Raw genomic sequence first — 14,061 nt, forward strand, 5'->3', positions numbered from 1 at the left:
CCCCACTCGGATGTTCAGTCTTCAGCACCACCTGATCCTCCAAGCACCTCTGAGAGCAACTCAAAAGCACAGAGCTGGGAGTAACCCCCAAATACCATTTGGTGAGACCTCAAAAAATGAAAAAGAGGGACCGGAGCGATAGCACAGCGGGTAGGGCTTTTGCCTTGCACTCGGCTGACCCAGGTTCTATCCCCGGCATCCCGTGTGGTCCCCCAAGCACCACCAGGAGTAATTCCTGAGTGCAAAGCCAGGAGTAACCCCTGAGCATCGCTGGGTGTGACCCCAAAAAAGCAAAAAAGAAAAAGAAAAAGATAGATTTAGAAATCTTATTAAAACTTCTAAATACCAAATAAGGGGAAAATAAATCATCTTTTCCCCCTGGGTTTGGAGGTGCTGGGACCATGTGGTGCCAGAGATAAAACTCATGTCTTGCATGTGCTCTCCTACTGCCCCAGGCCCTGCCTCTAGCATCTTCTCTCATTTTATTATTCCCTGTTGGCAAGTAAGAGCCAAAGACTGAAACACCCTGGGCCAAAGGCCCTGTGGCACAGCCACCCCACACAGGACCCACCAAGAGTTAGGTCATCTGACCTTTGACCTTCAACTTTCAGACAGGTCCCCCTTTCTATTGTTTCATCTGTTGAATAGAGAGAGTCCTTTGCAGAGTTTTGGTCATCACTTCTCACCCAGTGTTCCTTTGCAATGCTTCTTATTTGCCCTTCAGCTAATGTCTGGGCTAGGGAGCACAGAGAGCTCTACCTTCTTCCAGTGCCATGCCAAGATCCTGGGAAGTGAAGGGACATGCTGAGGGGTACTCTATTTCCAGTCCCTGCAGACAGACAGCTTCCATGTCTAAGCAATTGCTTCCCAGGGTTCCTTAGGGGAAACTGGTGCAGGTGTCACAGGCTATGGATTCCACAAAACTCAAGATCCCATATAGGGATAGAACAGGATGCAGAGATCTTCACCAAACCCTTCTTTGGGTGAGGGAAGGTGGGGAACTGGGCCATACTCATCAATATTCAGGGAATACTCCTGCTCTATACTCAGAAGTGCTCACTGGCAGTGCTCAGGGGACCATATGCAGGAGAGGGGGATTGAACTAGGGTCTGAACCATGCAAGGCATGCACCTACCTTAAACTTAGTACTATCTTTCCTACCCCCAACTTTTTTTTTGGCAGAGGGATGTTGTTTGAGCCATATCTGGTGGTGCTGTTATTCCTGGCCCTGTGCTCAGAGATCAATCCAGGTGGTGCTTCAGGAACCTTATAGGGTCCTGGGGATTGAACTGGTGTCAGCCATGTGCAAGGCAAGCACCTTATCCCTGGACTCTCCAGCCTGTCCAAACCTAAAACACTTGCTCCAGCTCCTCTTTTTGTAACCTGGGGACCACCATCATGTGAGGCAAGGCAAGGCATTCTCAGCTTTCTGCAGTTTCTTTCCACAGGATTAATTTAGCAGTCCTGCATGCGGGAGCTTGGCCAGTCTTTGATAGCCAGATAGTGCTCAAGTACTTGAAAACATGTTTTCTCTTAGGAATCATATAAAGCAGTCCACTTCATCAATGTACTGGCATGCCCCAATTCAAAGAATTTTCTAAAATTTACATGCCTCTTATGCATTTTGAAAATGAAATCTAATTCTCTCCATGAGACTTATAAGGGCTGCTTTACTTATTGCTTTATAGCTTCATAATTTCAAAGGGAACTGTTGTGTTTCTTCTCCAATATATCCAATGGACAGAAGCGATAGTACAATAGATAGGGTGCTTACCTTGCACCTTGGCATCCCATATGGCACTCTGATACCTCAAGGATTCACACACACACACACATCAATTTAAATAAAATTATGGAAATGATGAAACTTTCTGTTTTGGTACCTCACCTGGTTCTGTACTTACACCTTGTTCTCTGTTCAGGGATCACTACTGGTATGGCTCAGGGGACCCTATGGTGAGCTGGGAATCAAACCTGGGTCAGCTGCATACAAGGCAAGCTCCATGACCACTGTACTATCTTTCTCAACCCTTGAGACATTTTGAGAGGCAGGAGCATATGCTTGCATTCAAGAGCCCTGGACTTGACTAGGTACCACAGTTTCTTGACAGAGCTAGGAGCTACACCCAAGCATTGAGCCAGGAGTGCCCCCAAACAAACAAAAAATGCATGACAAAGCTTTTAATTAACATTAAAAACTTCATATTTTGGGGCTGGAGAGATAGCACAGTGGGTAGGGCGTTTGCCTTGCACGCAGCCGACCCGGGTTCAAATCCCAGCATCCCATATGGTCCCCTGAGCACAGCCAGGGGTAATTCCTGATTGCAGAGCCAGGAGTAACCCCTGTGCGTTGCCAGGTGTGACCCAAAAAGCAAAAAAAAAAAAAACAACCTTCATATTTTTTCTCCATGAATACAGATATCATTTTAAGAATTGCTTTGAAGTTCCCTTTCAGAACTTTTTTTGAGGGGAGGGTTTTGTACCACATCCAGCAGTACTCAGGGATAGCATTGTACCTGCTATACTGTCTTTCTGGCCCTCCTTTTAGAATTTTGGGTTCATAAGACTCATTTCTTTTCAAGTGTGTGCATGAGTGTGCGTGCTTGTGTGTGTGTGTGTGTGTGTGTGTGTGTGTGTGTGTGTGTGTGTGTGGTGCACCCCTCCCATATCCTCGGACCATAATTCATGAACTTTCATTAAGACAAAGCCCTAGGGGACTGGAGCGATAGCATAGCAGTTAGGGCATTTGCCTTGCACTCGGCCGACCCGGGTTCAATTCCCAGCATCCCATATGGTCCCCTGAGCACCGCCAGTAGTAGTTCCTGATGAAGAGCTAGGAGTAACCCCTGTGCATCGCTGGGTGTGACCCAAAAAGCCAAAAAAATAAAAATGACTGAAAGCCCTATAAAGATAGAGCCATAATACAGCAGATAAGGCATTTGCCTTAACACCACTAACCCAGATTCGATCTCTGGCACCCCATAGGGTCCCCCAAACACTGCCAAGGAGAAGTAATTCCTTAGTCAAGACCCAGGAGAAACCCGACCATAGATGGGTGTGGACCCACACCTCCCCCTCCCCAACAAAAAAAGATTGTGAGCCCTAGTGAGCAGGTGTCCCAGCAGAGCACCACCACCTCAGTGAGCACCACAGCCCCATGGGCAAGTGCCACAACCTGACATGACTACCCCTCAAAGCAAGTGAAAAATATGTGAGCAACACAGCATGGCATTCATGTGACCTTCATCAGCATGACGTCATCCATAATGATGGGGGGAATGAGAGACATGGCGATTTGTTCATTTGCTTTGGTTTGCTTCTCCAGCAATGCTCCGGGATCTCTGTGGGTCTGATTTGGGACCAGTGAGGTAGTGATGGGGACTGGGACCTCATTGCGTGCAAGGCCTGTACTCCAGTCCTTTGGATGATCTCCCCAGCTCCACTGAAGCTGTATTGATGTATGCACCAGGGAGGTAGCTCAACAGGCTGGAGCATATTCGAGACCCCCAGGTTAAATCCTTGCACCATGTGGTATTCCCTACCCCTGCCTCCCAGCACCATCAGGAGAGGTTCCCCTATTTTATGCCAGGATCAGCCCGAGGATCACCAGATATGACCCAAAACAAACCAAAAGACTTTGACACACAATTCACCCACCATAGTTTATGACTTTCAGTATATTCAGAGTTGCACATCCATTACCCCTGTCAATTTTAGAACACTTACATTACTCCCCGAAGAAACTTTATACCTGCGGTTCCCACTTACCTGTTCTTTCAACTCCTCCCCCTCCCCCAGTTTTCAGCAGCCAATAATTTTCTTCCTTATCTCTATAGATTTGCCTATTATGGAAATTTTGTGAGGATGAAATGAATATGTGGTCTTTTGTGACTGGCTACTTTCCATTAGCATACTATTTTCAAGATTCACTCTGTGGCATATGCCAGTGCTTCATTTCTCTTTAGGACAGCTAATGTTCCCTTTTATGGGTGGCCCACATTTATTTAACCATTCACCAGATGGTGTACATTTGGATTATTTCTATTTTTTGGCTATTCTGTGTAATTCTGCATTGAACAATTGTGTACACGTTTTCTATGCACATGTGTGTTTCTCTTGTCTACATATGCTGAGGAATGAAATTACTGGATATATATGTACACATGTGAGAATATATACATTACTGAGTATATGCTCACTCCATGTTTAATCATTTGAGAAACTTCCAGACTTTTTTTCTTTTTTTCCTTTTCTTTTGGTAGGGGGGCACACTCATTGATGCTCAGGGGTTACTGGCTCTGCACTCAGGAATTATCTCTGGCAGTGATTGAGGGACCAGGACAGTATGGGGTGCTGGGGATCAAATCTGGGTTTGCAGCATACAAGGCAAGCACCCTAACCAGTGTACTTTCTCCAGTCCAAAGCAAAAAAAAAATTGAGAAAACTTAAAAATAGTATAAAAATATTTCAACAGAACACTTTTTGGCAATTAGAAATAAAATTTCAGTAAATAAAGTGAAAAATATAAAGAATAACAAAATAGACATGAGAGAATTGGAAAGTGGAGGGGGTGGGGAGTGACAGAAATTTATAATTCACTGGGAGGACCAGAGCAGGAATCCTACATTAAAGTCATCAAGTGTAAAGACTGGGGGCGGGGGTAGGAGGTCCCAGATCAGTTCTTAAAGATGACAAGACAAAGCCATGAAGCAGGCCAAGGAGATGGATGAGGAAGACAAGTCATTCAAGCAAAACTGAATGGGCCATGCTCAGTGGTGTGGGAAAACATGGAGCTGTAGGCACCAGAGAGGGTCTACAACCCCTGGTACCACAAAGGGTCCCCTGGCCCGCAGGAGTGATCCCTGAGCACAGAGATACGAATAAGTCCTGAGCACCACCAAATATGGCCCAAAAACTAAAAGGAAAAAAAAAACAGAAATTAGGCTAAGGGCCAGAAAGAAAGGAGAAGGGGTAGGGAGGGCACTTGCCTTGCCTTGGGTTCCATGTCTGGCACCCCATATAGTCCCCTGAGCCCCACCAAGAGTGATGCCATACATATATTTAATATATATTGTAGAAATAGTTTGAAAGTAAAAGTATGGAAAAAGATAAACCATTGGGGCTGGAGCGATAGCACAGCGGGTAGGGCGTTTGCCTTGCACGCGGCCGATCCGAGTTCGAATCCCAGCATCCCATATGGTCCCCTGAGCACGGCCAGGGGTAATTCCTGAGTGCAGAGCCAGGAGTAACCCCTGTGCATCTCCAGGTGTGACCCAAAAAGCAAAAAAAAAAAAAAGAAAAAGATAAACCATGTAAACTTTTCTAATAGACTGCTTGTAGCAACGCAAAATGGCACAGCCGATTGTCAAAGTAGTTTAGCATTCTCTGTATTACTGTCATCCCATTTCTCATCGATTTGCTCGAGCAGGTACCAGTAACATCTCCATTGTGAGACTTGTTGTTACTGTTTTTGACATATCGAATATGCCATGGGGAGCTTGCCAGGCTCTGCCATGCAGGCGGGATACTGTCGGTAGCTTGCCGGGCTCTACGAGAGGGACGGAGGAATCAAACCCAGGTCAACCACGTGCAAGGCAAACACTCTACCCGCTGTGCTATCACTCCAGCCCCATTTAGCATGATCCATGCAAAAGTCAATTCCACCCCGTGTATACATCCTAGATACATTGAAGAACAATGCATGAGATACAATCCCAAGAACTGCATTGCTTGCAGGTTCCCATGCTGGAAACAGCCTATATGGCCACCAACAAGAGACTACATAAATAAAATGGTATCTTGATAGAATATATAGAAGTAAAATGGAAAAAAATCAACACAGATAAATCAAACCTAATGTTTTGTTGTTGCTGTTGGTTTGGGGACCACACTCAGCCCGAATAGTTTTTTTACTCCTAGCTCTGTTCTCAGGGATCACTCTTGGTAGGGCTTGGGAGACCATACCCAGTGCCAGGGATTGAACCTAGGTTGGAATTTTGAAAGTAAAGGTAGGAAAGGAAGACTGGAATACATCTCTAAGTAAGTGATTTTCAATCGTAAGTTCACAGACTGCAAAAAGGTTGAAAACCATTGATCTACATGTATACCCAGGTGAATCAATTTTAGGAATAAGTCAGGATTGAGGGCCATACCCTATAATACTCATGGGCCACTCCTGGTGGAGCTCAGAGCACCATGCAGAGTATTGGGGATTGAACCAAGGTAGGCCACATGCAAAACAAGTACCTTAACCCCTATACTATCCCTCCAGCTGCTTAAACTGATGATGTGAAAACCGATTCTCTTAAAATTATGCATGTATAGGAATGGAAAGATAGATAACACTAGAGGTAAGGTGCTTGTCTTATGTGCAGCTGCTTCTGCCATAACCCTGAATTGATCCCCAAAACCATATGATGGTTCCCCAATAACCACCAGCATCGCTCCTGAGCAGGACAGTCCCTGCACATCTTAAGGTATGGACCAACCTCCTTTTCTCTCTCTCTTTCTCTCTCTCTCTCTCTCTCTCTCTCTCTCTCTCTCTCACACACACACACACACACACACACACACACAATGTGGTAATTCTATGAGAGAGTCCATAGACTCCAGTTTGAAGACACACCTGGTTGTAGTTAACTAAACTTTTCTTTCAAGACCATAATCTTTGCTATGGGTTGGTTAAGTTTTCCCAAGCGGCAGAAACCAAGCAGTTGATTTCTCCATTCAGCTGTGCCAGCCTCCCCAAGGTGCTAAACACATGCTTCAGTTTCATTCTAATTTTATTCGTGCAGGATACACCCAGTGGTGTTCAGGGCTACTCTTGATTTCATGCTCAGGAATCAGTCCTGACGATGCTAGCAGGACCATATACAATATTGGGGGATCTAACCATGCCTCCTGCATGTAAAGCATGCACTCAGCCTATTGAGTCTCGACCTCCTCAAGGTCTAAGTAAAAAGGGTTTAGGGAGAAGGGAAGGAGGAGCAATGAAAGGAAGGACCATACTGGCTAATATGTCAAATTGTAATTTCAACATGTCAAACATCTCCATTTTCTTTTTTTTTTTCTTTTCATTTTTTGGGCCTTACCTGGTGGTGCTCAGGGATCAGTCCTGGTAGTGCTCGAGGTACCATATCTGGTTCTGGGGGTGGAAGCTGTGTGAACCATATGCAAAACAAGTGCCGTACCACTATACTATTGCTCCAACCCAACTTTTGTTTTTTTCTTTTTAACATGGCTATTAGGAAAATTCTAATTACACATGTTATTTGCACTATATTCTGGTTGAACTTTCTACTGCCCCAGCACCTGGAATAGGGACCTTGGTGCAGAGAAGTCTTAGTGAACAGATTGTGTGTGTGTGTGTGTGTGTGTGTGTGTGTGTGTGTAAACTGATGGGAGAAAAGTAAATTCATGAGTAAATAATGATTGTATATGCTTTTAAAGTAGCTGACAGGTCCTAACTTGTTGAGGATTATATATGAGCACACAAATGAATGACAGGAAACAGGTAGTTATAACTGAGGAAATCCCACCCAGGCCTTGATGTAGGGAGTCACAAAGAACATTTTATGGAACCAAATTTAATACTGAACCCTATTTTTTAAAAAGCGGACTTGTCCCAGAGTACCTTAATGTATGCCAGGGACTATCCTTGGCATTTTGTACACATGAACTCATTTTTTTTTTTTTGCTTTTTTTTGGGTCACACCCAGCGATGCTCAGGGGTTACTCCTGGCTTTGCACTCAGGAATTACTCCTGGCAGTGCTTGGGGGACCATATGGGATGCCGGGGATCGAACCTGGGTCAGCCGCGTGCAAGGCAAATGCCCTACCCGCTGTGCTATCGCTCCGGCCCCCACATGAACTCATTTAAATTTCACTTCTACCCTATGTGGTAGGCACTCTGATTAATCCCCTTTTACCAATCAGATAAACTAAGGTGCAGCAATTAAAGGCACTTATTCAGGATTATTCAGCAGTGATGAAACCAGTATTTGAGCAATCTGACCCTAGCAAGCATGCCCAATTACTCCTCCCATCTCATATCTCTTATCCTTTCACCTTGCCTCCCAGCTTCTCTCCAAAAGATACAAAAGGTTTTTTCTTTCCCTTTACTCACCTCTTTGATTCCCAATCCCTCAGACCTCATATTCCTGGAAAAAGTTCTCCGTGAACACAAAAGTTCCCCAACTCTCCTACAAATAGACACAAAAATACCACAACCCACAGGAACAAGCACAGCGGCCAAGGAGGCTGCATCCCACATCTCCAATCTCTGAGTCTTGCTGAAACCACCTTTGCCCTCCTTTGGCCAGAGGGCCTTTCTCCTGGGATTGCCCCCATTGCTACCCTGCACTCCAGGGCAGACCTAGGGCACATCGGAAGGAAGGAGCATGAGCCTATGAGCCATCACAATTCTTCATCTAAATAGTTTTGGTTTGGGGGCCACACCCGGCGGTGCTCAGGGCTTCCTTCTGGCTCTGAGCTCAGGGATCACTCCTGGCGGGTGCTCGAGGAACACTAAGGGGTGTCAGGGATTGAACCTGGGGCGGCCTTGTGCAAGGCAAACACCCTACCCGCTGTACCACTGCTCCTACCCAAGTCTTGACAAGTGTAAGTAAAAACTCTGCTGTCATTCTAGCAGCTGCCTGCAAGGAGGTGCCAGGGGTCTGGAGGGGCTTTCCAGACACCGAGGCCAGGGCTGGTGAGGATGCCTCTAGCCCACCCACCACTTCAGCATTTGCACTCTGTTTTCTGGGAACAAGAGTGGCTTTAAATTTCTACCTCCCATTAACAGTCCTAGCCCAAGAACTCTACCTTCAGGGCCAAACATACTGGAACAATAAGAAGGAACCAAAAGGCCATCTTCCTCTCTTTCTCTCTCAAATTGTGAATAATAATGCATTTACTAATTCTCCCCCTTAAAAAGTTGTTTAAATCCTTTGAAGAACCTTGCAGGGCAACTTGGCTAGACAGCAGGCTGGACAGTCCAGTGCCTCGGGTGGGGGGGCTAGGGTCTTCCACTCGTTTGCCTTTTGGTCCAGCAAGTAGGCGTTGGGATTGATGGTGTAGTCCTTGGTCTGGACATCACAGGCTGTGGTGACACCCCCACATACAAAGACCTTGCCATCTCCAATGGAGCATATAGCGTGGGACACATCCAATGGGCAGTTGTTGGGCAACAGAGGCACCGAGGTGGTGGTCTTGTTGGCCTTTATCTTCTGCAGGTTGATCTCCACACTCTGGCGGTGGCTGTGGACACAGAGGATGTTCTCCTGACAGAAAGAGAGCAGGGGCCGGTGGTTGAACTCAATGGGAAAGGTGATACACTGGACCACATCCCCGGTGTTGGTGTCGAAACAGTCCACCACTCCGACCCGGGAGATGTAGCCCTTCACCAAGCACCGCCCGGTGACAATGTACAGGTTCCGGTCACCCTTGGTGATCACAGCTGTGCCATCCATCGGGATGCTCATCTTCCCTGCGAGGCACCAGGACTCTTTGCGCTCATCGTAGCGATAGATGCTGGAGACATACCGCCTCGGCGCGATGCTCCCCCCCACTGAGTACACGGTCCCTCCACAGGTCACCATGGTGTGGAAGACAAGGCCAATCGGCAAGTCAGGCAGCTTGGTCCAGGAGTTGTCATCCATGTCATACCGCCAAGCGGTCTTCAGTCCTGAAATCTGCTCTGTGGTGCCACCAGAGATATAGATGTAGCGGCCCGCGGAGGTGGCACTGAGGGCCGCGGCACGGTAGGGCATCTCCGAGAGCTTCAGCCACAGGTTCTCCTGGATGATATAGGCGAACACTCCATCATTGAACTTGCCATGGGCCTTCTGCCCTCCGAGGATGACCACGGAATCAAGCAGGGCCCCTTTCCGTTGGTAGCTCAGCAGGCTGCACGGCCGTTCCTGTTTGCGATCCATCAGGACACTCTCAATCAGGGTGGCATGGACTGAGCTATTCTCCATCCCCATCAGCTTACTGCTGGCGAACATCAGCGTCTTGTTTGAGACGGCGTTCAGGTTGATGTAGTTGAAGAATTTCTTGAAGTACTTCTCCCGCTCGTCCTTCCGGAAGTACACCCAGTTGATGAGCGCGTTGAGCGCCTGGTCCTCGTTGAGCACATGCAAGTTCTCGTCTCGGAGCAGGCGGCCAAAGATGATGGGGGGGCAGCGCATGAAGTGCACAGAGCCCTCCGGACTGGCCCAGTAGTGGAAGTTGTCCCGAATGCCAGAGTAGGCCAGATCCGATACCTCTTTGAGCTCAAACAACTCGGCCAAGAAGAGGTAGCGCAAGCAGTTGGCACGGCGGATCGACTTGATCAGAAAGTCGTTGCAGTGGATCCGCAGGCGTGGAGTGTTGAAATACTGGGCCCCGCGCAGGAGCTCCTCGACGTTCTGCTCTGAGATCACTACCTTGCCGCTGTAGAAGTATTCCAGGAGATGGTCCACTGTGGCCGGACTCAGGTAGTTGGGGTCGATGGTGATGAAGAGCTCGTCGGTGGTCTTCATGTCATTGTTAGAGATGAGGCTCTTCACCAGTGGAGAGACAGCAGCCAGCACATTGCGGTGTGCAAAGAAGACATGGTGGTCCACAGTCAGAGCCATGTCCCAGTACTCTTTGCGTTTCCTCTGCTTGTTCAGGTTCTGCAGCACGAAGCTGTTGTAGTTCTTCTCAGTGAATTCCAATTTCATGGCGCTTCTTGCTGTCTGAGGCAGATCAGCAGCAGGTACTAGTGAATGGACTATCTCAGGACTGTGGGATTCAGATCGATGGTTGTTTTACAGAGCAGTTGATGGGGGAGGGGGAGAGTGGGGACAGGACAGGAGGGGAGTGACTTCACAGAGTGGATGAGGTCATCACAATGCAGCCTTCCCCACCCGCTGGGGACTTCTCAGAGGCGCCTGATCTTGTTCTCTCAGCAGATGACTTCGAGTCGCCAAGATCTCCTGTTATCGCAGGATCTGGACACTGGAGTCCCAGCTCAGAGGGAACCTGAGAGAAGGTGTAAGTTCCCCATTTTGGAGGTTGAATTGGGGGTGGGGGGAGGCAGGGGGCTTTCAAGCTTTAGGGGATCAAGGTGGCTTCTAGAATGTCAGAGCCCATTTGATGGGGGAGGGGGATTAGAGTGGGAAGGTGTGTAGGATGAGATAAGGGGAGGATGGAGGAAGATAGGAGGGTAGGAGGGACAGTGAGACCCAGGGCAGAGACAGGACTCACCCAAGATCTCATCATAGAGCTGTTCCTTTGTGATCTCGGACTCCTCCCACCTCTGCAGGTCACCACTAACCACTCAGCCTCCCCCAATCCCTGATTCTCAGAACCGGCTTCTGCCAAGGCCACCGGACCCTCATTCTGTTCCATACACACCATTCTTCTTTAGAACCAATTGGTGGGTGGTGGGGTGATGTCACTTTTGTACATCAGTACTATACGCTTTTACACGATTTTAACAACCTAAACTATAATAATAAAGAACATTGAAAAAAGAAAAAAGCTAGAGAGAGGAGGGAACCAACTCAGGTCGAGGGGCAGAAAGAGCCTCTGACACCTATTTCCAAGTCTCTAGTAGTAAAAATGTGGGGTGCTGGGGCTGGGTCCGCTCAGTCCGTCCACGGTGGGCTCGACAGCGTTGTCCAGACTCTTACAACCCTTGAGAGGAAATGAGGCAGTGACCTGAGCGCCCGCGGCCACCGTTCCTTCAATGCAGAAAGCCTTAGCTTCCTGAGGACGACCACGACCACCGCTCCCTTGGAACTGGGCTGTCCCGGTGCCGTCGGGCCGGCGCCCTGAGCCAGGGGGGCCACGAGGGGGCGCTGGAGAGTCATCGCGTTGGGCTCCCGGCTCGCGCGCGCCGGCTCCCTCGGCTCCACCCGGGCCTGGCCTGGCCCACGGGGAGGATTTAGAGAAGGAGGTGCTGTAGCCCCACGTGGGTTGGTGGGCAGTGTAGCGTCTGGCCCACGGCTTTCAATTCTCAGTTCGCAGCTGCAAACTGCAGCTCCGACTCCACCCCTCCCCCCATTCCCTTGCACCACTCCACCCCCCATCCCCTGGGTTTGAGGGGCTCCTAGGAAGGAAGGGGAGGAGCCTTCACATTCAGACCATGGGGTGGGCGAGATAAGAGAACCTGGGAGGAGGGGCTCGCCCCTGAGCTCCTGCAGTCTGGGCCCCACCCGATTCCTGACTTCAAGGCCAATTTAGTACGCCCCTGCCTGGAAATAGGGTTCCCTCCGCCCGACTCTCAGTCCTTTCCTCTGTGGCTTAAGAGTTCTGGTTCTCTTCCTTCCTCTCCCACCATCTTTTCATTTCTTCTCATTTTTGAAGGTCATTTCAAGGCCCTGGTGCTGTCGAGGTAGCTGAGCACATACTATCTTTGTATGTGGTTGACCCCAAGGTTCCTGGCACTGCTGAGCGTAGCCCCTGAACCCGGCTGGGTGTGGCTCAAAACCAGACCGAAACGACTGCCTACGTGGTAATGCAAAGTGTGTTCATGGTGGCGCTCAGCGGTCTCTTGGCACAGCCTGAAAGCAAGGCTGAGCACTTGTCCCCTGGCCCCTGGCCACAGAAGGCCTAGCTTTCTGCCTCTGTGCAGAAAGCCCCATGTGGCTTAGGTGAGTGTCCCCCTGCCTCTCCTGAGAACCATCTAAGTGCTTTTCCAGCCCTCTCCCCTGAGGGAAGGGAGGGGGCAATCAGCCAGGGCCTCAGGGTGTTCCCGGGGACACTTGGCACTTCCCTGGGGCTGCAGCTGGGAGAGGCAGATGGACCTGACCTCCTGGAGCCTGTCTCTTCTGAGGGGACTGTGGAGGAGGGAGCGGTGGGCCCTGTTGCTCCTACACCAGCCAGTCTTGCAGGGGCTGCTACTTCTGCTTGTTCTGGACCCAAAGGTCTCTCATCTGCACTGCCTGTATCCCACAGAGAACACTGGGCCTGAGAGGAACAACAGACCAGACTCTGTGGCATGGAGGAAATGTGCAGGTAGGCTTCTGGACCACTCCTTCCTCAACTTGTCTGTGGTTCTTGTTGAATCTGAGCAAGTTCTTGCTCTTCAGAAAATCTAGAGAGCAGTGGGCTCAGCGGCCACCTGTTCTGCCTGCTTTGTGCTCTGGGTATTTTGCAGCCTGGAAAGCTCTCATGGACTGAGGAAATCTGCAGCCGGGGGAGGCTAGCTAAGAGCACCTGTGCGTGTGTGTGTGTGTGTGTGTGTGTGTGTGTGTTCAGAGTGTGGGGGGGGGGTCTTGCTACCAGGAAATACTCTCGGAGCCACCAGGAAACTCACTGGTCATTGTGTTTGCTGTTCCTGGTGGCTGCCCAGTCTGGCCAGCAAAAGGCCCCAGCTGGAGCTCCTTAGCCAGGTGGTCTTCCTCCATCCTCCAATTCCCTCACATCCTATTCAGCTTAGCATTTTCTGCTTTCAGTTTGTTGGGAAATTCTGAATAAAATGATGATTGTGTCTTAAAGATACACAACTTTGATCTAGCATAGAAAACACAGGAAGGAGCTGGAGTGATAGCACAGCGGGTAAGGCATTTACCTGGCACACAGCCGACCCGGGTTCAATTCCCAGCATCCCATATGGTCCCCCAAGCACCGCCAGGGGTAATTCCTGAGCACGAGGCCAGGAGTAACCCCTGTGCATTGTCAGGTGTGACCCAAAAAGAAAAAAAAAAAAACACAGGAAGTCTTCAGTCTTCCCATGTCTTTCGTACCTCTTACTTCTTGACTTTCTCACTTCTACATAGTTTTTCTTTTTGGCTTTTGGGTCACCCCTGAAGATGGTCAGGGGCTATTCCTGACTCTGCTCGGGAGACCATATGCAGTGCTGGGGATTTGAACCAATTTGATGCAAGGCCAAGTGCCTTAAACCTACACTAGCCCTCTAGCCCTGGATTTCTTCTCTTTTTTGTTTGGTTGGGTTTTTATTTGTTTGTTTGTCTTGGGGGTAGGTACAACTGGCGGTACTCAGGGATTTTTATTTTCCCAGCACACCCAGCTGTACTCAGGGGTTACCCCTGGCTTCTGTGCTCAGGGGCTATTCCTAGTGGGGCTTGG

General features: G+C 49.0%; 1 protein-coding gene across 1 annotated transcript; it reads right to left on the reverse strand.

Annotated features, from left to right (window-relative positions):
• Positions 1 to 8,939: 8,939 nt before the first annotated feature.
• On the reverse strand, positions 8,940 to 10,706 carry CCIN (calicin). Its single transcript, XM_004600234.3, has one exon. The coding sequence runs from the start codon at positions 10,704 to 10,706 to the stop codon at positions 8,940 to 8,942; it is 1,767 nt and encodes a 588-aa protein (XP_004600291.1).
• Between the last annotated feature and the right edge of the window lie 3,355 nt (positions 10,707 to 14,061).

The sequence above is a fragment of the Sorex araneus genome, chromosome 1 (assembly GCF_027595985.1).
Source record: "Sorex araneus isolate mSorAra2 chromosome 1, mSorAra2.pri, whole genome shotgun sequence".
NCBI classification, from domain to species: Eukaryota; Metazoa; Chordata; class Mammalia; order Eulipotyphla; family Soricidae; genus Sorex; species Sorex araneus.